This window comes from Anomaloglossus baeobatrachus, chromosome 1 (genome assembly GCF_048569485.1).
Source record: "Anomaloglossus baeobatrachus isolate aAnoBae1 chromosome 1, aAnoBae1.hap1, whole genome shotgun sequence".
Taxonomy (NCBI): domain Eukaryota; kingdom Metazoa; phylum Chordata; class Amphibia; order Anura; family Aromobatidae; genus Anomaloglossus; species Anomaloglossus baeobatrachus.
This window is the reverse complement of record NC_134353.1, coordinates 203,825,125-203,848,281: the sequence shown is the minus strand read 5'-3', so window position 1 is coordinate 203,848,281 and position 23,157 is coordinate 203,825,125. Positions and strand designations below refer to the sequence as shown.

The 23,157-nt window shown below is 43.7% G+C and overlaps 1 protein-coding gene across 5 annotated transcripts in view; it reads left to right on the top strand.

The window, feature by feature from the left end:
• The window catches only part of ARFIP1 (ARF interacting protein 1), a 189,705-nt gene that overhangs the window by 49,239 nt on the left and 117,309 nt on the right, over nt 1-23,157 (top strand). For all 5 annotated transcript variants that reach the window (XM_075347794.1, XM_075347817.1, XM_075347811.1 and 2 more), the window contains one exon: nt 20,046-20,147. In XM_075347794.1, coding sequence (XP_075203909.1) covers nt 20,046-20,147 — 102 coding nt within the window. The remainder of the gene's footprint in view (nt 1-20,045; nt 20,148-23,157) is intronic.

The window sequence follows — 23,157 nt, the reverse complement described above, 5'->3', positions numbered from 1 at the left end:
ATCCCTGCGGCACCCCACTGCTGACTATAGCCCATTTAGAGAATGTACCATTTATGACTACTCTTTGTTTCCTATCTCTTAGCCAATTCCTTACCCAGTTGCATATTGTGTCCCCTAGTCCTTGCTTCTGGAGCTTTAGTATAAGGCTATTATGTGGTACAGTATCAAATGCCTTTGCAAAGTCCAAATAAATCACATCAGCTGCATTACCAATATCCAGGTTTGAACTTACCCCCTCATAGAACCCCAACAGGTTGGTTAGACACGACTTATCTTTCATGAATCCATGCTGTTTGTCAGTTATCATATTATTTTCTGCAATATATTTTTGCATGTCATCCCTTAAAATGCCCTCAAAAACTTTGCATACTACTGATGTCAGGCTTACTGGACGGTAGTTGCCTGGATCTACCCTCTTACCTTTCTTAAATATCGGTACCACATCAGCAATCCTCCAATCCTGAGGCACCAACCCCGTTACAAGTGAGTCTAAAAAGATGAGATACAGCGGTCTGCCGATTACGGAGCTCAATTCCCTCAATATTCGTGGATGAATGCCATCTGGCCCTGGGGATTTGTCAATGTTTAATTTACTCAGACGTAGGCGTACTTCATCTTGTGTTAAATTAATTATATCGGGTGGTGGACTTTGATTTTTCACTTGTTGAATGATCCCTGGTACAGTCAGTTCCTTGGTGAATACAGATGAGAAATGCCTATTTAATATCTCAGTCTTTTGTTTGTCCTCTATAACTAACTTGTTATTATATTTTAAGGGTCCGATACTATCCTTTGTTTTCCTTTTGGCATTAATGTATTTATAAAAGATTTTGGGATTTATTTTAATGTCATTGGCGATTTTTGTTTCAGTAGCTAGTTTTGCTTGTTTGATTTCTTTTTTGCATTGCCTATTGATATCTTTATACTCCTGCAATGCTATTTCTGTATTCTCAGCCTTTAAGATTTTAAACGCCCTTTGTTTTTGTTTTATTATACTTTGTACAGTCTTATTTATCCATAGTGGTTTCGTTTTATTCCTGGACATTTTATTACCAGAGGGTATACGTTTTTTACAGGACTCTAGTAGTATATCCTTAAACTTACCCCATTTATGTTCGGTATCCCCAGTTACCATGACTCTGTCCCAATCTACACATTTAAGCTCTTCCCTTAATTTGTTGAAATCAGCTTTCCTAAAATTCCAGGTTTTAGCATTCCCCCTTTGAAATGTTCTATTGAATATTACGTCGAAGCTTACCATATTATGATCGCTGGTGCCCAAGTGCTCCCGGACCTGTAGATCTGAAATTGTATCCGGTCTATTTGACAGGACCAGATCTAGCAAATTATCTCCCCTGGTCGGTTCACCTACCATCTGAGAGAGGAAATGGTCTTGAATGGTAGATAAGAACTTACAGCTTTTAGCAGAACCAGAAGATTCTATGTCCCACTGAATGTCTGGATAGTTGAAATCCCCCATAATAAGAACCCGATTATTATTATTAGCTGCCTTTTCAATTTGTTCCAGCATTTCACCTTCTATTTGTTCAGGTATGTTAGGAGGCTTATAGCAAACTCCAATTAGCATTTTTCCATTATTCCCCTCTCCATGTACATTTACCCATACTGACTCTACATTGTTGCTGTTCCCCTCAATGTCATCATACAACACAGGTTTTAGGTTAGATTTAATAAATATACACACCCCACCACCTTTTTGGCCTTTCCTGTCCTTCCTAAATGTACTATAACCCTGTATGTTTGTCACCCAGTCATGGCTTTCATCCAGCCAGGTTTCCGTAATGCCGACCACATCATAATCCATGGTTGACATAAGAGTCTCCAATTCATTCATTTTGTTTGCAAGACTTCTTGCATTTGCCAGTAGACATTTAATCCTATTAACACCTTTATTACTCCTAGCCTCCCTACGTTCCTTGTATGTCCCATCCCCCCCTAATCCTTCATTGACCCCTACCGTTTCCCTGTCTCTATCTGCTCTATCTATCCCCTTATTTGCTCCACTACCCTCCCTCCCCCCCCGATCCTAGTTTAAAAGCTCCTCCATCCGTCTGACCATTTTCTCCCCCAGCACAGCTGCACCTTCCCCATTGAGGTGCAGCCCGTCCCTACCGTAGAGCCTGTAGCCGACTGAGAAGTAGGCCCAGTTCTCCATGAACCCGAACCCTTCCTTCCTGCACCAATTTTTAAGCCACATATTTATCTCCCTAAGCTCCCGCTGTCTTTCTAGTGACGCTCGTGGCACCGGTAGTATTTCTGAAAACACCACCTTGGAGGTCCTGGACTTCAGCTTCTCTCCTAGTTCCCTGTAATCATTTTTAAGGACCTTCCACCTGCCTCTAACTTTGTCATTAGTACCAATGTGCACCATGACCGCTGGGTTTTCCCCAGCCCCACCCAGCAATCTGTCTATCCGATCCACAATATGCCGAACCCGAGCACCCGGCAGACAACACACTGTTCGGCATTCACGGTCTCGGCGACAGATGACCCTGTCTGTCCGCCTAATTATAGAGTCCCCTACCACCAACATCTGTCTGGGCTTTGCTGCACTCCTATTTCCCACCTTCCTACAGCAGTTGTTTTCCTGGTTGCTAGGGGCAACATCCTGCTGTAGTGACCCTAGTCCAGGCCCTTCATTCCTAATATCAGCCAAACAGGCATATTTATTAGGTTGTGCCAGGTCAGGACTAGGCTCCCTGACACTTTTCCCCCTACCTTTTCTTCTAACTGTTAGGGTATGTGCGCACGTTGCTTTTTACCTGCTTTTTACCTGCTTTTTTGCTGCTTTTTCTTCTGCGCTGTTTAATACCAAAATGGATGTGTTCTTCTATTCAAGCAAAGTCTATGGGAATTTGGGTTTCTTGTTCACACTATGTTGTTCAAAATGCTGCCTTTTTGAGGCAGAACTTTGGTCAAAAACTCAGCTTTGCAGTGCAAAACCCAAATGGCAAAAACAATTGACATGTTGCTTCTTTGAAAAGCTGAGTTTTTGACCAAAGTTCTGCCTCAAAAAGGCAGCATTTTGAACAACATTATATTATATTATTATATATTATATATTATATATTCTATATTATATTATTATATATTATATTATATTATTATATTATTATTATATTATTATATTATATTATATTATATTATATTATCCTGGCAAAAATTATGGAATCACCTGACTCTGAGGATGTTCATTTATTTTTTTTTTTTTTTTTACTTTTGTATAAAAAAAAAAGCAGATCACAGACATGGCACAAAACTAAAGTAATTTCAAATGTCAACTTTCTGGCTTTAAGAAACACTAAAAAAAATTCATGAAAATATAATATGTTAGCCAGTAATGGTTACTTTTCAAGACCAAACGGGGAAAAAATTATGAAATAACAAACAAACAAAAGAACACTCCAATACATCACTAGTATTTTGTTGCACCACCTCTGGCATTTATAACAGCTTGCAGTCTCTGAGGCATGGACTTGAGTGACAAACAGTACTCTTCATCAATCTGGCTCCAACTTTCTCTGATTGCTGTTGCCAGATCAGCTTTGCAGGTTGGAGCCATTTTCTTCAACTTCCACCAAAGATTTTCAATTTGATTAAGACCCGGACTATATTCAGGCCATGAAATTGACCTTATGTGTCTTCTTTTAAGGAATGTTTTCATAGTTTTTGCTCTATGGCAGGATGCATTATCATCTTGATTAATGATTTCATCATCCCCAAACATCCTTTCAATTCATGGGATAAGAAAAGTGTCCAAAATTTCAATGTAAACTTGTGCATTTATTAAAGATGTAATGACAGCCATTTCCCCAGTGTCTTGACGCTTTGATGTCTTGCTTGGTCTACCACTATGTTTGCCATTAACAATATTCCCATGTTTGTATTTGCTCCAGATTTTAGACACAGCTGACTGTGAACAGCCAACATCTTTTACAACATTGCGTGATGCTTTACCCTCTTTTAACCATTTGATAATCCTCTTTTGTTTCAATTGACATCTCTCGTGTTGGAGCCATGATTCATGTCAGTCCACTTGGTGCAACAGCTCTCCAAGGTGTGATCACTCCTTTTTAGATGCAGACTAACGAGCAGATCTTATTTGATGCAGATGTTAGTTTTGGGAATGAAAATTTACAGGGTGATTCCATAATTTTCCCCCTGTTTGGTCTTGAAAAGTAACAGTTACTGGCTAGCACATTGTTTTCATGATTTTTTTTCTTCGTGTTTCTTAAAGCCAGAAAGCTGACATTTGAAATTACTTTACTTTTGTTTAAAAAAAAAAGCAGATCACAGACATGGCACCCAACTAAACAACTGAATGAACATCCTCAGAGCCAGGTGATTCCCTAATTTTTACCAGTTGTTGTAGTATAGAATCATTTTCTTCCTTTACCAGAAATAAGTCTGTTGCAAAATGCTTACCATGTTTATTAATATGAAATGTGTAGACCATAAAGTGCTGGTGAACTTTGAGTATGCTTCTGAGCTTTTTGCATGGTAGACGTCTTGAAAAGTCATAAATCCTACCAAGAAGTGTACCACACTTAAATAAGGATAAAATATTTTAAAAAGCTATTCCCATCTCCAAGATCCTATCCCAATATGTAGTAGGTGTAGTAATAATAATATTAGCAAATACCTCCATTTTGAAATGTAGTTTAGTTCTTTTGATTCACCATGTTGTTACCTCATGTTCAGGGCATTGCAGGACCCAAGGTATTCATAGTTACGACCACACATATAGTCACAGACATTTAGTTGTTAGTGGTCCTAACCATAGGATTCGATTGATTTATTTGTACACCCCTATTACCCTTTTTGCATATCGTTAATCTATTGTCTCATAAAGACAACCACTGGTTGTCCCTGGCTGGTTGGGGCTGTCCCTCCCTTTATCAGCCTTCTCCAGGCTGTGATATTGATGACCCATCTAGCTATCATGCCCACTGATCCGAGGTTTCAGCTGTTGTGGTGGCCAGATGTAAATGGTGTCTGGATCTGGGGCAGCACAGCTTAGGATACGGTGTTGGCCATTTGTACTGCAGCTCCGCTCCTATTGAAGTAAGGGATGAGCTACGGTACAAGTGGATGACCACTACACAGTGAATGGAGTCATACTTTTCCACCGCAGTCTACAATTTACTCCAGGCCATTATTGGAACTGAAAATGGCTGATTGTCAGACCCCACCAATGTGATTGTTTACCTAGGGTAGGTCATCCATATCATAAGCTTGGGAAACACTGCTGTGACGGACTGTAGTAAAAGATCTGAGAAGCACACTGCAGATCCTGGGTAGTGGGTGCCTGGTGCACTTAAGCCAGCAGTAAAAGTTCAGAAGAAAGAGGATACAGCATTTTCACCTTCATCAAATGTATCTGTAATCTAATATGTGATGTTAGTCTATATCCAGCATTTTAAGAACGCCGTCACTGACAGGACTCCTACACGGAGAACAATATTTGACCCATTTGTAAATGGTCCAGCACAATAATGTCAGTGCTGGCATCCAAAACTGATTGATGGCTACATAGATGTGCATTTCACCATTTATCGGTGTAAGTACGCTAGACCAGGGGTCTCAAACACGCGGCCCCCGGGGACGCATGCGGCCCGCCAGTCTGATTTATGCGGTCCGCAGACACACAGTGCAGAACACTTGATATTTGCCCTCCACTGCCTCCAGTAGCGTTCGCCAGCCGCACTTTCACATTGCAGCCACGGCCGGCTGCACTTCCGCATTGGAGACGCCGCCAGGGAGAAGCAATCAAAGGCGGCGTTCAATCAGATATCGGGGCGAACCAATCGCCGGCGGCGTTCAACTCGAGCTCAGCAGCGCGACCCGAGCAACGCTGACGTCAGCTGCTTTGCCGGCGGGTGCAGCGGAAGGAACAAGAGCATAGGGCACGTTAGAACGTTTGTGGTGTCTGATAGTGATGAGTGTGTATTTAAGTGTGTTGAGCGTGTATGATGATGGCTGTATGTGGATGATGATGATGGCTGTATGTGGATGATGATGGCTGTATGTGGATGATGATGGCTGTATGTGGATGATGATGGCTGTATGTGTGTGTGGATGATGATGATGGCTGTGTGCGACTGATGATGATGAAGGTGGTGGCTGTGTGTGACTGATGGTGGTGGCTGTGTGTGACTGATGGTGGTGGCTGTGTGTGACTGATGGTGGTGGCTGTGTGTGACTGATGGTGGTGGCTGTGTGTGACTGATGATGGTGGTGGCTGTGTGCGACTGATGATGATGGCGGTAGTGGCTGTGTAAGACTGATGATGGTATGGTGGTGGTGACTGTGTGCGACTGATGATGGCGGTGGTGACTGTGTGTGACTGATGATGGTGGTGGCGGCGGCTGTGTGTGACTGATGATGATGTTTGTGTGTGTGTGTGTGTGTATAATGATGATGATAATTGCCGTGTGTGTTTGTATGATGATGATGGTGGCTGTGTGTGTATGATAATGATAAAAATTATTTTGATGGTGACTGGAAGACCGGAAAATGTTACTTTCGGTCTCAGCCTTCTTGTCGGTCTGGACACATGCTCATCTGTTCAGAGCGATGAAGCTGAGTTGACATTGACTTTAGACTACGTCAGAGGGAAGGTTTTTTTGTTCTGTTTTTTTTTTCTAAAAAAGATGGAGTCCCTAAATGTGTGTTTTTGTTTTTAATTTCTACTAAAAATATTTTTCCCTGTGTTGTTTTTTTACTGTTTACTATAAATTCATGGTGGTCACATCTAATTTGACATGACTCCATGAATTTCGGGTTTACTACCAGCTGAGAATACAAAGCTGGTATTAACCCCATTATTACCCAGCGTGCCACTGTCACCAGGGACGCTGGAAGAGCCAGATAAAGCGCCTGGAAATGGCGCTGTGATGAATTCGCCATTTCCAGGGGCGGTTGTGGGCTGCGATTTTCAGCGTGAGGGGCCCAAAATGCTTGGGCCTTACCACGCTGACCATCCCAGCCCTCAGCTATCTGGTTTTACCTGGCTGGTGATCAAAATATGGTGGGAGCCCATGCATTTTTTTTTTCCATTAATTAAAAAAACAATTGGGCTTCCCTGTATTTTGAGTGCCAGCTAAGGTAAAGCCAGGAAGCTGGGGGTGCCAGCCCGTAGCTGTCCGCTTTATCTGCGCTGAGAATCAAAAAATACTGCGGAGCGCTATGTCATTTTTTTAATGTATTTCTTTCTTTTTACACTACTATGTGTGACAGACCCAACAGCCAATCACGGATGCTGTGACCGAGAATGAGTGTCTGTGCTTGGCTGTTGGAATAACCTGGAATCATTTTGATGCTGATGCCAATCACAGATGCCTACTCTCTTTGACAAATAAATAATATAAAAAAATGACGTTTCCCTTCACGGTATTTTTGATTCTCAGCGCATACTAATGTAGCATTGTTATAATAGTTGAAATAATTGATTAACAATTATATTGTATTGTACTAAATTTGAAAGGAATGCGGCCCTCTGCCTTAAATTTTTTTTTATGTGCGGCCCACTTACTCTTGATGAGTTTGAGACCCCTGCGCTAGGTTATATTTTCTATAGTGTTTTCTAGTGTTATATGCTATGTAATATTTTCTGACTCTTTCTATTGGCGCTATTACTAGTTTTCTGTTGTATGGAAAAACCTACCACCAGTAGATGAAATAAAATCTGTTTCTCCCCATTAGCCAGGAAAACCCTGTGTGGCATGCCCACATGGTAAGCTGAGCTCGCTGCATGTCCACGCTCCATTGTGCGCCTCCTGCCGTTCTGTAACTCCTCGTAAATAAGAAATGACCCATGAAATGTATCCCTGGTGCTGTCCTAGTTTATCAGCTGTCTGAACGGATACAGCGGACCTTAATGCTGGTCTGATTGCTGCATATGCAAAATAGTGGAAGTAAAACAATATATTGCATTATTGATGGCTACTTGTTTTGTTTTGCTTTTCAATGAGCAAATCCAGTGTATATGCTGTATGCGACCCCCATGTCTTTTTTATGGTCTGTTGTAATGTTCAGCATGATCAAAGGACAAGCACACCTAGCCACATCCTCAGATAGTAAAATAATTCTTTCTTTTATTTGTGGATGTCATTTTGCAGATTTTTTTTGTAGTTTTTGCCAGGAATCCTAATAAAGAACAGTACAGTTGGCCTAGCTAAAGTCCAAGGGAACATTAATTACATTCTCTTAAGGCCCAGTCACACACAACGACTTACCAGCGATCCCGAAAACGATGCGACCTGATAGGGATCGCAGGCAAGTCGCTGGGAGGTCGCTGGTGAGATGTCACACAGTCAGACCTTACCAGCGATGCAGGAACAATACAGCTACATTCTAGCATCTACCTTCATCTGTGGGACGGGAGCGCAGTGCATACTGTGTGTTAGCGCTGCCCACAGACGAACTTCGACCCTGCATGCAACAGTGAAATCTGCATGAAGGGCTACAATTGTTTCTTGTGTCCTTCGACAGTTCTTTGGTCTTCACCATAGTGGAGTTTGGAGTGTGACTGTTTTTGAGGTTGTGGACAGGTGTCTTTTATACTGATAAGTTCAAACAGGTGTCATTACCACAGGTGAGTGGAGGACAGAGGAGCCTCTCGAATTTACAGGTCTGTGAGAGCCAGAAATCTTGCACGTTTTTAGGTGACAAAATACTTATTTTCCAACATAATTTGCAAAAAAAATCTTGCCAAATCAGACTAGGCGATTTTCTGGATTAGTTTTCTCATTTTGTCCGTCATAGTTGTGGTCTACCTATGATGTCAATTACAGGCCTCTCATCTTTTTAAGTAAGAGAACCTGCACAATTTGGCTGACTAAATACTCTCCCCCCCCCCCCCACTGTATATAGAATACACATAAAATGGAGATACTTGGTACACAAATTGGCCTTTGTAAGTTCCCAAGCTCCATAGTGTGCTTTTTATTTTATTTTTATTTTATTTATTTTTTTCAGAATGTACCAAACTGTTGATTTGGCCCCTCCTCACATTTCTGCTCTCTCCTAGATTTTTTTTTTTCTTAAAGTAATGGTCTACTTATCTTCTATTCTCCCATTGAAAGCTCCTTTTGATCGCAACAGCTTCCAAATGCAAATGCCACACTTGGAATCGGCTCCAGACCTTTTAATTGCTTACTGATGGGAGGGAATAGCCTATGCATCCCATTAAAGAGCTTTAGAAATAATTGTCCAAGTACCGTATTTTTCGCTTTATAAGACGCACTGTTGTTCCCCCAAATTTTAGGGGAAAGTAGGGGTTGCGTTTTATAATCCTAATATACGGATTATGTACTGCAGGGCCCAGGGGAGGTGGGGGCAGCTCTGGAGCGGTGCTGGGGGCTGAGGAAGGCTGCAGGAGGCAGCGGAAGATCTCCTGCTCCCGCTCATATAATATGGACTGCCGCTGTCCATCACCGTGGTGCTGAAACCGCACCGTGCTGATGGGCTGGGGGAGCGGCGCATATTATGTGCTTGCGGCCCCCTTTGATGGCATCCATAGGGGGCCATGGGCAGCATGTGCCATCCACACGGGGCCATGGGCAGCACAGGGGGACGTGTGCCATCCATAGGGGGCCATGGGCAGCATAGGGGGACGTGTGCCATCCAGAGGGGGCCATGGGCAGCACAGGGGGACGTGTGCCATCCATAGGGGGCAATGGGCAGCACAGGGGGACGTGTGCCATCCATAGGGGGACGTGTGCCATCCATAAGGGGACGTGTGCCAGCACAAGGAGGATATATTCAATATAAGGGGGCCATATCCAGATTAAGGGGGCTAATTTTAGAATGGGGGGCTATGAGGAACATATCCTATATGATTTGTTAGACGGACACTGGCATTATAAGACGGACCCCATTTAACATTAAAAACAAATAATTCTCTTTTCCTTCACCAAATTTGGGGGTGCGTCTTATAATCAGGTGCGTCTTATAAAGCGAAAAAAAATACGGTACTTTTGATCCCTTAAAAAAGAGGCATCTACATATTAGAGCTGTAATTCCTAAACCCTCACCTCAAATTGGATGTGAATACTCTCAAATAAAAGCTGAAACAGTACTTTATACCCATAGTGATTATATATAGCAGCTGAAATAAGTATTGAACATGTCACCAGTTTACAAAGTAAATTTCTAGAGATGCTATTAACATGAGTTTCTCACGTGATGATGGTAAAAACCCATCCAATCCATACGGGTAAAGAAATCGTAAACTATATATGTCCATAAATTGTGTAGTAATGAGAAATGATGCAGGGAAAATGTATTGAAAAGGAGAGGTGGAAAAAGCCATGCAAAGTCATGACACCAGCTGATATTTATCAGTAATTAGAAAATAATCCAACCATTTAGTGAAAAATATCAGCTGGCTCAATTGATGGCCTATAAAAAGGTGTCTCATTACCACGATGCTACACAATAAAACCTCTCATGATTGGTAATACCAGTGAGCTATGTCAAGACCTTAGCAACCTTATTTTCGCAAAAACATACTGATGGTATTGGTTACGCAGGAGTTTCTAAACTACGAAAATTTCCACTGAGCATTGATGCCGCCATAATAATTCACTATAAACTGGCCATGCCCACCCCCAAGATTTCAGACAGAGGAGTGAAAAGAATTATCAGACGAGTTGTCCAAGAGCCAAGGATCACCTGTACAGAGCTACAGAAAGACCTGAAATGGGAAGGTACAATCGTTTCAAAGAAAACAATAAGTAATACACTCATCCTCCATGGCCCGTATGCACCGTCACAAAGCAAGACTCCATTGCTGAACAAAAAGCGCTTTTAAAGTTTGCTCAACAACATTTAGACAAGACTGTTAAATACTGGGAGACTATAGTCTGGTCAGATGAGACCAAAATTGATCTCTTTGGCTGCCATAATACACGCCATGTTTGGAGACCAAAAGGCACTGCATCTCACCTCAAAAACGCCATACCAACAGTGAAGTTTGGAGGGGGGTACATCATGGTGTCGCGCTATTTTTCAGCATACAGCCCTAGCAAACTTTATATAATTGAAGGAAGGAGGAATGGCAAAATTTATCATGTCTTTCTTGGTACAAATCTCTTACCATTTATCAGCGTGATGAAGGTGAAATGAGGATGGACATTTCAATGATCCCAAACACACAGCCAAGGAAACTCTCAATTGGTTTTAGAGAAAGGAAAAAAAAAGTTGCTAGAGTACCCCAGCAAGTCACCTGACCTGAATCCAATAGAAAATTTATGGGAAGACTAAAGCTCTGAGATAAGAGAAGAAGCCCACGGATCGTTCAGGATATAAGAAATATTTGTGTGGAAGAATGGCCCAAAATCACACCTGATCAATGTATGCCACTAGTGTCTTCATAGTAGTATTACAGTTCAATAAGCGTGCTATCTACTTTCTTCCTGTGCCATTTCTCATTATTACTTATCACTAAATTTATGGGTATCTATGGTGTGATTGCTTTGCTTTTGTGGACTGGATGAGCTGTTACCAACATCTGGTGAGAAATTCATGTCAATAGCACCTTTAGATATATATTGACTTAAAAAATTGGTTATGTGTTCAATAGTCATTTCATCCACTGTAAAGGCCCAGTCACACACAACGACTTACCAGCGATCCCGAACACGATGCGACCTGATAGGTATCGCTGGTAAGTCGCTGGGAGGTCGCAGGTGAGATGTCGCACAGTCAGATCTTACCAGCGATGCAGGAACAATACAGGTCTCAGTAGCGACCTGTATAACGATCTCAGCAGTCACTGTGACCCTGTCACACAGTGTCAAACACAGCTATGTGTCCTGCCCAGCAGGACATCGCCTTTGAAGAAAATGACCTGGACCATTCTGCAACGACTAGAGATCTCACAGCAGGGGCCTGATCGCTGGTAGGTGTCACACATAACGAGATCGCTAACTGGATCGCTACTGCATCACAGAAACCGTGACTCAGCTGCGATCTCGCTAGCGATCTCACTATGTGTGACAGTACCTTTACTGTATCTCGAATGTGTTTGTTAAACAGCTAAAATTCCTAAACTTCTGTCACTGTCCAAATATTTCTGTGTCCATCAGAAAACCACGGATTATATCTGCGCTGCTGTAGCTAAAAGAAGGTACAAATTGTTGGATTGTAGATGAGAATGCCGAATTTGGTGCATTTCCTGATGAAGTGGAGTTATCACTTCGAAATGCATTTAATAAAGCACTCTCATCTACTATCCATCAATTTGGACCACCTTTTATGTGCAGCAACATATTATCCAGATTATAAGTGGCACTTCTTTCCACCCCTTCAACCCCCCCCCCCCCACCCCAAAATAAAACAGAAAAAAAACAAAAAAAACTGGGTGTAAAATGGGTGTGCATTTTATAAAACAGACATGGCTTACCAGGGAGGCGGTGGTTGCCCATTGACAGATCAATGGCGACTGCTACCACTCGCCCGAGCCCACAGTATCATCCACCCTCCATCCTCAGACCCTCCTGAACCACGACACTTCCTCCTCCGAGCCCGTAGCACCGCCGTCCCTCCCTCCTGAGACCTTGTTGAGCCGCTATATTACTGCTGTGCCCCCCTGGTGAGCTATTTATAAGATGGACCCTCATTTTAACATTAAAAATTCTTTTTTCCTATTTTCCTCCTCCAAATTTTTGGTGCGTCCTATAAAACAAAAAATACGGTATAGTGTACGTTTTTTTTTTTTTTGTTTTTTTCTCCTGGTTCCTACATACTGCTTCCAACCTCTGAACTTGTGGAGCTTGCGGCATTTTTTTTTTTTTTTTGTATAACCTTTTTACTACTGGTTGTGGGTGCCACAACCACACAAGGGCACAGTACCAACACCGTATTTCCTTTCTATTTGGATATGACCCTATTGTGCTTGTTTGTCCACGGCATTTAGGCAGATATTTCTGGACCTAGCTGTACATAGACACAGACTCGCAATATGCAGTTGAGGGATGCAATGGGGGCGGGGGGGGGGGGAGATTGGCTGCAAATATCCCCAATGGTTTTATCTAAAAATTGCTTTCTCTCTGCACCATCTTATTATTAGCCCTACAGTGGTGCATCATATTGGTATGAATACAGTCGCATTCACGTTTGATTAAAACGATAGCCTTGTAAATAGAGAAGATGCATTATTCCATATAAAATGAATTCCAGCTAGATTGTTATACCACTACTCACAAAATTATAGGCACGATTTGGTGGCTCCACTAATCTAAGCTGGCAATATACCCCATGTTGCCATTTGTGCTGTAAATCATAGGGTTGCTTACTACAATGCTTTCCTTAAATGTGGTGTTATCCCACGGCTGTCCACCAGGTGGTACTGTGTGACTAGTATATAAGTAAAGGCCTGTTACATCATATGTACATCTTGGTTACTAACCATTGGAACAGCGTAAATGAATATTATCTGTGTAGTTGTTTCTCCATGAATTTGTAACTAATAAAATTGTAAAAATACGACTGTGTTTCAGATGGCTAGTTTGTATTTCTATAAATGTGGTTTTCAGGCCAATAGAGGCATGGCCGAAAGTGTTGGCACCCTTGAAATGGTTCCAGAAAATTGTTGCCATTCCACATTTTGCTATATATGTGTGTTTTTTTTTTTTTTCTCTGAGTATTGGAACAAGACTAAAAAAGACAAATTGGATACACAACCCCCAAATTAGGACAGCCAAAATTGATGACACCCTCAACTTAAGCGGGCTTTACACGCTACGATATATGTAACGAGATGTCGGCGGGGTCACGTCGTAAGTGACGCACATCCGGCATCATTAGTGATATCGTAGCGTGTGACAGCTACGTGCTACGGTGAACGAGCAGAAATACTCACCTTATCGTTGCTCATTGACATGTCGCTCATTTTCTAAAAATCGAACGTCCGGTTGTTCATTGTTCCCAAGGCAGCACACATCGCTCCGTGTGACACCCCGGGAACGATGAACAGCTTACCTGTGGCCGCCGGCAATGCTGAAGGAAGGAGGTGGGCGGGATGTTTACGTCCCACTCATCTCCTCCCCTCCACTTCTATTGGCCGGCTGCTGTGTGACGTCGCTGTGACGCCGAACGTCCCTCCCCCTTCAGGAAGTGGATGTTCGCCGCCCACAGTGAGGTCGTTTGGAAGGCAAGTACGTGTGACGGGGAGTTACAGCATTGTGCGACACGGTCAACAAATTTCCCATATCGCACAAATGATGGGGGCGGGTGCGATCGCAAATGCGATCGCACGAGACATTGAACCATGTAAGGCCCTGTGTGCACTGGAAAACGGAATTTTCTTAAGAAAATTCCGCAGGGTCTGAAATATTACCGCATCGGCGATAAAAAAAATTGCAGCAAACCGCACCCAAAAACCGCATGCGGTTTGCTGCGGTTTTACCGCGGTATTTTTGACGCGGGTTGGTACATGTGTTTTTAATGCATTCAATGCAATAAAGCACATTGAAGAAAAAGAAAAAAAAGTAATTTCCTTCTATGATGCATAGTAGATAGATAGAAAGATAACAGATCAATCAACAATTGACACACTGCAGTTCTCCCGAGTGGTAGTGTGTTCACATTACCAGCCGTGAGAAATGACCTGTGGTTACCTCTGCAGGCTCGTTGTGAGGCTGCATTCAGTATGTGTCAGTCGCGGCTGGATGCAAGCGACGTGGGACATTGCTGTGGATTACGCCGGAGCTATGTGTTTAAGAGGGGTTAATAAAGGAGTGAAACAAAGGCTTTTTTGTGTTTTATTTAAAATCAAGGATTTTTCGGTGTTTGTGTTTATTCACTTTTACTTACAGGTTAATCATGAAAGCTGTCTCATAGACACTGCATGATTAAAGCCTGGACTTAGTGGCGGCGATGCGCTGCCATTAACTCATTATTACCCTGATTGCCACCGCATCATGGCAACAGGAAGAGGCGGGGAAGGTGTGTTTACTCATTGCTTTTTTTTTCTGCAACAAAACCTTCTCCCTGGGCAGTAAAAAAGCTGCTTCCAAAAAGCATGTTTTTACTGCTTTTTTGCCATGTTTTTAGCTGCGTTTTTGGCTGTCATTCATGTTTTAAATAAAGTTAGTTTTATTCACCAGAAAAGCAGCAAAAATGCAGCTGCGATTTTGCACTTTCTCATTGCCTTCAATGTTGAAAAAAATGCTCCAAAAACAAAGAATTGACATGCTGCTGCTTTCAAACACACAGCGGTTTTCCATTTGTTAGGTAAAAAAAAGCAGATGTGTGTGCTTAATATCTATGGGAGCTCATAGGTTTTGCTGGTACTGTAAAAAGCAGCTTTTAATTTGCATAAAACTCATGAAAAGAAATACAAAAGAAAAAACAACCCCCCCACAGCAAAAACTCAACATGTGAACATAGCATTACAATCAACAAGCTTCTTACACTTCTCAACTAGAATTTTGGACGACTCTTCTCTTCTTTTTGGAAACTGCTCCAGGTCTCTCATATCCGAAGGTTGCCTTCTCCCAACAGCAATTTTAAGATCTCTCCACAAGTGTTCAATGAATTTAGATCTGGACCCATTGCTGACCACTTCTGAACTATCCAGCACTTTGTTTGCATCTATTCCTGTAAGCTTTTTGAAGTTTATTTGGGGTCATTCTCCTGCTAGATTTATGACGCAAACCCAGCTTTCTGACACTAGGCACTAAAGTGCGATCTAAAATCTTTTGCTAATCTTCAGATTTTATGTCGAATTGCACACTGTCACGATACCCAGTGCCAGAGGAAGCAAAACAATCCCAAAACATCTTTGAACCTCCACCATATTTGACTGTAGGTACTATGTTCTTTCCTTCTGTAGACCTCATTCCGTTTTCGATAGACAGTAGAATGATGTGCTTTACCACAAAGCTCTATCTTGGTTTTTGGTCTCATCTGTCCAAAAGCCTCCTTCCCAGAAGGATTTTGTCTTGCGTACATTTTGGCAAACTGCAATTCTAGATTTTTATTTATTTATATTTTTAAAGGTCTGTGTCAGCAGTGGGGTCCTCTTGGGTCTCCTGCCATTGCATTTTGTTTCATTCAAATGATGAGGGATACTTCTCAGTGGCAGTGATGCACCCTGAGCCTGCAAGACAGCTTGAATTTCTTTGGAACTTGCTTTTTGCTACATAAACACCATCCAGACTGTCCTGTGTTGCAACCTTTTTGGCTGTATGCGCACGCTGCAAACTGCAACCAAAACTGCACCTTGTCACAGAGAACGTGGAAATGTAAAAGAAAAACGCTTGTAATGTAGGTGCATTTTTGCCGCAATTTTGTTAATGCGTTTTTTAAGGGAGAAACAAAATATGAGAAGATAGCATAATTGATACCTAGAATAGATAGAAAAAAAATAGAAAGGATAGATAGAACATATAGAATAGATAGGAAAAAAAAATAACAGTAACTTAATCGGATAGTTAGCTTGGCCAGCTGTTTTTTGTTTTTATTTTTATTTTTTTGGGGTAAAAAAATGACGTGGGGTCTCCCCCACTGTTTTTCATATCCAGCACAGGAACAGCAGCTGTACCTTGGCTGGTTATGAAAAGTAGAGGGGATCCCACGCTTTTTTTTTCTTCTTATGATTTATTTAAAGAAAAAAAAAAGACATGGGGTTCCCCCATTTTTCTAAAACCAGCCAATGTATTAGCCTAACCAGCCTAAGATGATGATAGGGTGGGAAGGGCCATCGTTATTTGGCCCTTTCCATTCTAACAATAGCAGCCCACAGCCACCCCAGAAGTGACGCATCCATAAGACGCGCCAATTCTTGCGCTGGACCCAGCTCTTCCCATTGCCCTTTTGTGGGGGTAATCGGGGTAATAAGGAGTTAATAGCAGCCCATAGCACCACCAAGTCCTAGATTAGTGATGGCAGTTGTCTGAGACCCCGCCCCATCATTAATCTGTAAGTAAAAGTAAACTCCCACAATAAAAATGCTTTATTTAGCATAAAATACAAAAAGCCCCCTCTTTCACCACTTTATTAACCCCCCCCCCCCCCGAAACATTCCTGCAAATCTTTCGTAATCCACACAAGGTTCCACGGTGATTCAGCTCTGCTCCGGTCCGTGGAGCCTCTGTTAGGAGTCTTGACACGGAATATAGCCAGATATCCCTCTTGGAAGGACCTAGCCAAGGTGTGGCCAAGGATATTGACTAAATGGGCCACTTAATATGGTGGTTATGGTTCTCTCTTAAAAAGAGCCACTCCTTGGCTAGGTCCTTCCCGGCGGGATATCTGGCTATTTTCCGTGTCGAGACTCCCTAACAGAGGTAACACTGACCCTTTTGATTTGCATACTTCCCAGGAGGCAATGTACCTAGGATTCCACTGTGTTGAGCGCCTTTGCTGGCTGCTGGCAGTGTTTTCTCTGGCTGGTCTCCCCGGAATCAGTGATTGGTTTTGTCCTATATCCCTGTCCTGTCACAGCGAGCGCCATAGAACATGACTGCCCTCTGTGTGTGCAGACAGAGTTGCGATCAGAATGAACTCGGGTGAACCACTGATGTCACAGTTACGAGACCTGCAATACCGCGTGTGTCACGGCATTGACGTCACTGGTTCACCGCTGTGAGGTTCAGTCTGTGACTGAAGTGAGCCGTGTGATGAGCGGCGACGTCACGGTTATTCATCCACCTGCGGCTCATTTCAGTCGCTGCCTGATTTGTGGTCAGAGGTGGAGGACTCCAGCTGTGACCTGAAATCACCCATGTGAGTGCACTGCTGATCACGCAGCTCACTTCAGTCACTCGAGTGAGGACTCCAGATGTGGCAGCGGCTAACCTGAGTGACGGCACCACTGATAAAACGACTCACTTCAGTTGCTGCATGGAGCTCACAGCGGGCAGTCTTGTTCTATGGCACTTGCTGTGAGCATCAGATGTAGTAGTTCTGGAAGTGTCGTGGGATCTTGTGTGGATTACGTCGGGCCTGTAAGGTGTTTGTAGTGTTAATAAAGTGGTGAAAGAGGGTGGCTTTTTCAAATATTCTTTTGGGGTGTTTGTGTTTATTTACTTTCACTTACAGATTAATGATGGGGGGGTGTCTCATAGATGCCAGCCATGACTAATCTAGGACTTGGTGGCAGCTATGGGCTGCCATTAACTCCTTAGTACCTCAATTGCTACTGCACCAGGGTAATCGGGAAGATCCAAGTAAGGTCCTGGAACTGTCGCATCTAATGGATGCGGTAATTCCAGGTGGCTGCTGGCTTATTTTTAGGCTGTGAGGCTTTATTTTGGCTGGGTAACAAAAAAGGTTGGGGGGGCTGCACACTTTTTTTTATATATATATCTAATATAGATAGATAGATAGATATATAGTACTGTACAATATAAACCTGCCCAACGGCGGCTGTGGTTGGTTGCAGTCAGAAGTGCCGCCATGCTGAATGACAGCTGTCTGACTGCAACCAATCACAGACACTGGTGAATGGGGGAAGCAATGAATATGTATGAGCCAAATGAGCGACCGGCTTGTGAAGAACAAAGAGCTAGTGCGGGAGCAGTGTGACAGCCCCCTGGTGATCGGTGAGTATCTAGCGTTTGGAGTTAGACAGAGAGAGTAAGACACAGACACCCCAAAATCACTCCATCATTGTATTTGTCATTCTGGAACTAAGTTTGTGAGCTGCGTTGATGTTGACAAAACTGCTGGTAAAATGTATGGAATATGCAAACAATATGCAACCATGCGACATTTTGCTATTGGTTTTTCAACCCCTCATTGATTTCAGTGGGTGACAAAAGTTGAGAAAAAGAATGAATATGCTGCTGCTTTTTTGTCACAAAATGTTGTCAAACGGCTGGCAAACTGCAATGAGAGCAAATCTGACTTCTCATAGACTTTGCTGGGAAGTCAAATGTCAGACCTTGCTGACCAAAAAGAAATCAACAAAAAAAACCTCAGCATTCGCATACAGCCTGTGACGAGGACAAGTACCATGGTGGATTCCAGTGCTGTACATGTGACGAGGACAAGTACCATGGTGGATTCCAGTGCTGTACATGTGACGAGGACAAGTACCATGGTGGATTCCAGTGCTGTACATGTGACGAGGACAAGTACCATGGTGGATTCCAGTGCTGTACATGTGACGAGGACAAGTACCATGGTGGATTCCAGTGCTGTACATGTGACGAGGACAAGTACCATGGTGGATTCCAGTGCTGTACATGTGACGAGGACAAGTACCATGGTGGATTCCAGTGCTGTACATGTGACGAGGACAAGTACCATGGTGGATTCCAGTGCTGTACATGTGACGAGGACAAGTACCATGGTGGATTCCAGTGCTGTACATGTGACGAGGACAAGTACCATGGTGGATTCCAGTGCTGTACATGTGACGAGGACAAGTACCATGGTGGATTCCATAGTGGTGTACATGTGACGAGAGCAAAATACATATAAAAATGACTATGAAAAGACTAACAGTGACAGGCTGGTACAGACGGGGAGTGGACACTGCTCTCATAAGATTACAAGCTGCAGTGTACGCCATTCTCTCTATTTTTCTGTTTACATATGACAGTGACTTTGTACAAGTAAGTAGTGATTAGAAGTGGTGTGGAAAATGCCAATGCTGACAGTGAGGTGAGCAGCTTACTGCTGTATAGCAATCAGTGGGCTGGAGAAAGGTGGGTGGTCTGTCAGGAGTTAACTCTTCAGTGTGGAATGTATTTACCACACACACACACAGTTAGGCTCTGCTGGTCACTCTCTTTGGCAACAAGCTGTAAGATATAAGTTCTCATAGCAGGAGAATGACAGCAGATAGAAAAAGCAAGTCGTGTGCAAACTTGCTTATTTTCATGCTGTCTAACCATACCTACTTAATACCGTAAGAATATACCTTTTAAATAGGGTTAATTTTAGTAGCCCTAGTTGATGCATTGGAACTTCTGGTATCTACTGTAGCTGCAGCAATACACTGCTCAGATGCTGGTACGGGGGCTGATTTTACACTGAACTTTAATATTCATTTTATCTTTTTCTAGGAGCTCACAATGGCGTATGATTCACCAAGAAGTGCAGCAGCCGAAATCTCTGTTACCAGCAATGGAGACTTTGACGAAACTGGAGAGCACAACTTTAACATGGTATTTATTTGTATGATTGTAATAGATTATTGAGAAATAGAAAGTATTTGGATTGGAGTATGTTAACTTGGTATTATAAAGCTACATTGTTTCAGAAGCAAGAGTGATGATATTACTGGTAGGAAGAAAGCTTTTGCTTGCCTAGTTATTGGTCTATACTGCAGAGCTGGCTGTCAGTCAGTGGCGGCTCGTGTTTACAGCCGCTGTGAGCGATGACTGAAACTGTGTCTGCACGCCTACACGACTGAAAGCCAGAGCTTCCGCCAAATAATGACCTTTTAACTGGGGCTTTTTGTGTGGCGGTCGTGCAGCTGTTAGAATGCTATTAACGTGCAGATTAGCATCAAATCAGCAGGTCAATAGTATTTGGGGACTTGATAGGTTCCCTTTAACTGTTGTGATGACTGCCTCTGTCTAAGGGTACCTTCACACTTTAGCGATGCAGCAGCGATCCGACCAGCGATCTGACCTGGTCAGGATCGCTGCTGCATCGCTACATGGTCGCTGGTGAGCTGTCAAACAGGCAGATCTCACCAGTGACCAGCCCCCAGCCAGCAGCGACATGCAAGCGACGCTGCGCTTACACGGAGCCGGCGTCTGGAAGCTGCGGACACTGGTAACTAAGGTAAACATCGGGTATGGTTACCCGATGTTTACCTTAGTTACCAGCTCACACCGCTTAGCTGTGTGTGCAGGGAGCAGGAGCCGGCACTGGCAGCATGAAAGCTGCGGAGGCTGGTAACGAAGGTAAATATCGGGTAACCACCTTGGTTACCCGGTGTTTACCTTGGTTACAGCTTACCGCAGGCTGTCAGACGCCGGCTCCTGCTCCCTGCACATTCAGGATTGTTGCTCTCTCGCTGTCACACACAGCGATGTGTGCTTATCAGCGGGAGAGCAACAATAAAAAAACGAACCAGGGCTGTGTGTAACAAGCAGCGATCTCACAGCAGGGGCCAGATCGCTGCTCAGTGTCACACACAGCGAGATCGCTAATGAGGTCACAAAAAACGTGACTCAGCAGCGATCTCAGTAGCGATCTCGCTGTGTGTGAAGCACCCCTAAGTTGTGGTGAATGTAAAAATATTGAGGGCTATTATGGTAGAAAATATATACCATCTTGGGTTTAATTTGTCTTAAGATAAAGCGCCTGACGTGAAAGAGAAAAAAATAGTAAATTATATTGCTTGATCTGTAGAGCAGGATCAAATATCCATATTGTCCTCTGCAGATTATGACAAATCTGCATTAAAGTCTGCATGTGATACCCGTGTGTTTTTCATGTATTTTGATGCAGACACAACAAATTTCACCTTATTTATTGCAATGTGTAAAACAATTTGCAGCATAATTTGACAAGCTTCATTATTAAAGGGGTTGTCCACTAATGGGACATCCTCATCTGATTCCACGTTTCCCCCACGTAAAATATTAAAGCCTATTCTCACCTCTTGTACCGGCGCCTTTCCGGTGGTGCAGGGGGCTCACGTGACATTGTGACATCATGCAAGTCTCATGTCCAGTCAGTGCTGGCTTCTGTCTCCCCGCCTTTGGACCAAATGACTTAATCAACAGGAAGTCTGTGCTGTGGCTGCCGTTCATTATCTGTTTGGTCCGAAGACTGTGAGACAGAAGCCGGCGCTGATTGAACGTGGGGCTCGCGTGACATCACAGGAAGGGCTCAATTATGGGAGGCAAGTATAGGCTTTTATCATCTTTCCTGGGGGAAACGTGAAATCAGCAGGGGTTGTCCTAGTAGTGGTCAACTTATTTAAAATTGCAGGTCATGTTCCGCTGCATATCTTCACTGCTTATGGATAAAATGTACTGTATTTTCCGGCATATAAGGCAACTTTTTAACCCATGAAAATCTTCTCAAAAGTCGGGGGTGGTCTTTTACGCCGGGGGTCGTCTTACAGGGCATATAATTAGGTACCGTGTTTCTTGGATTAGAAGTGGCTGGTAGCTGTCTGTGCGGGCAGCCGACTGCCTCTGTGTGGGCGGCTCTCTGTGCTGGCTGTCTCTTCGTGTGGGCGAGCGGCTGGCTGTGCTGGCAGCAGAAGCTGCGGTGGGTGTCCCAGATGTTCTGACTTCAAATCATGGCGCCCGGAGTCAGCGCGTGCTAAGAGCTCTATCTGCGCACGCAACACTCTTGGTGCCATTTCTTTGAAGCCCGGACCACCGATAGAGCTTCTGGCACACCTGCCGCATCGGCCTGCTGCACACAGCCAGCGCAGCATCCGCTGCCAGCACAGACCCACCAGCACCGTGCCTGCCTCTCCTGTGACCCAGCTCCACCACCGCTGCCTGGCACAGACCGCACCAGCACCATCCTTGCCTCCTGTGACCCAGCTCCACCACCGCTGCCTGGCACAGACCCCACCAGCACCACCCCTGCCTTCTGTGACCCAGCTCCACCACCGCTGCCAGGCACTGACCCACCGCTGCCAGGCACAGACCGCACCAGCACCATCCCTGCCTCTCCTGTGACCCAGCTCCACCACCGCTGCCTGGCACAGACCCCACCAGCACCACCCCTGCATCCTGTGACCCAGCTCCACCACCGCTGCCAGGCACAGACCCCACCAGCACCACCGCTGCATCCTGTGACCCAGCTCCACCACCGCTGCCAGGCACAGACCGCACCAGCACCATCTCTGCCTCCTGTGACTCCCGCGTCCTCACCGCTGCCCACCACCAATGGTAAAACAACTGTGGAGTATAAGATGGACCCCTTTTTTCTTTTTTTCTTATACCTTTTTTTTTTCTCTCTAAATTGGGGGTCGTCTTATACACCCAGTCTTATACACCGGAAAATACAGTACTAAAATTTCATGTCCTTTTTTGCTACTGTAATACACTGCGGATTTTCTGTGCTTGAATTGAGAAATACACAGCAGATTCCCCATGTGTGGGAAATTTTTCACGTGGTTCATCCTGTCCAAACCCCAGGAAGCATGAATCCGACTGTTGCTCCTTTTTATTATAGCAGTTTCTTCTTCTGAAACAT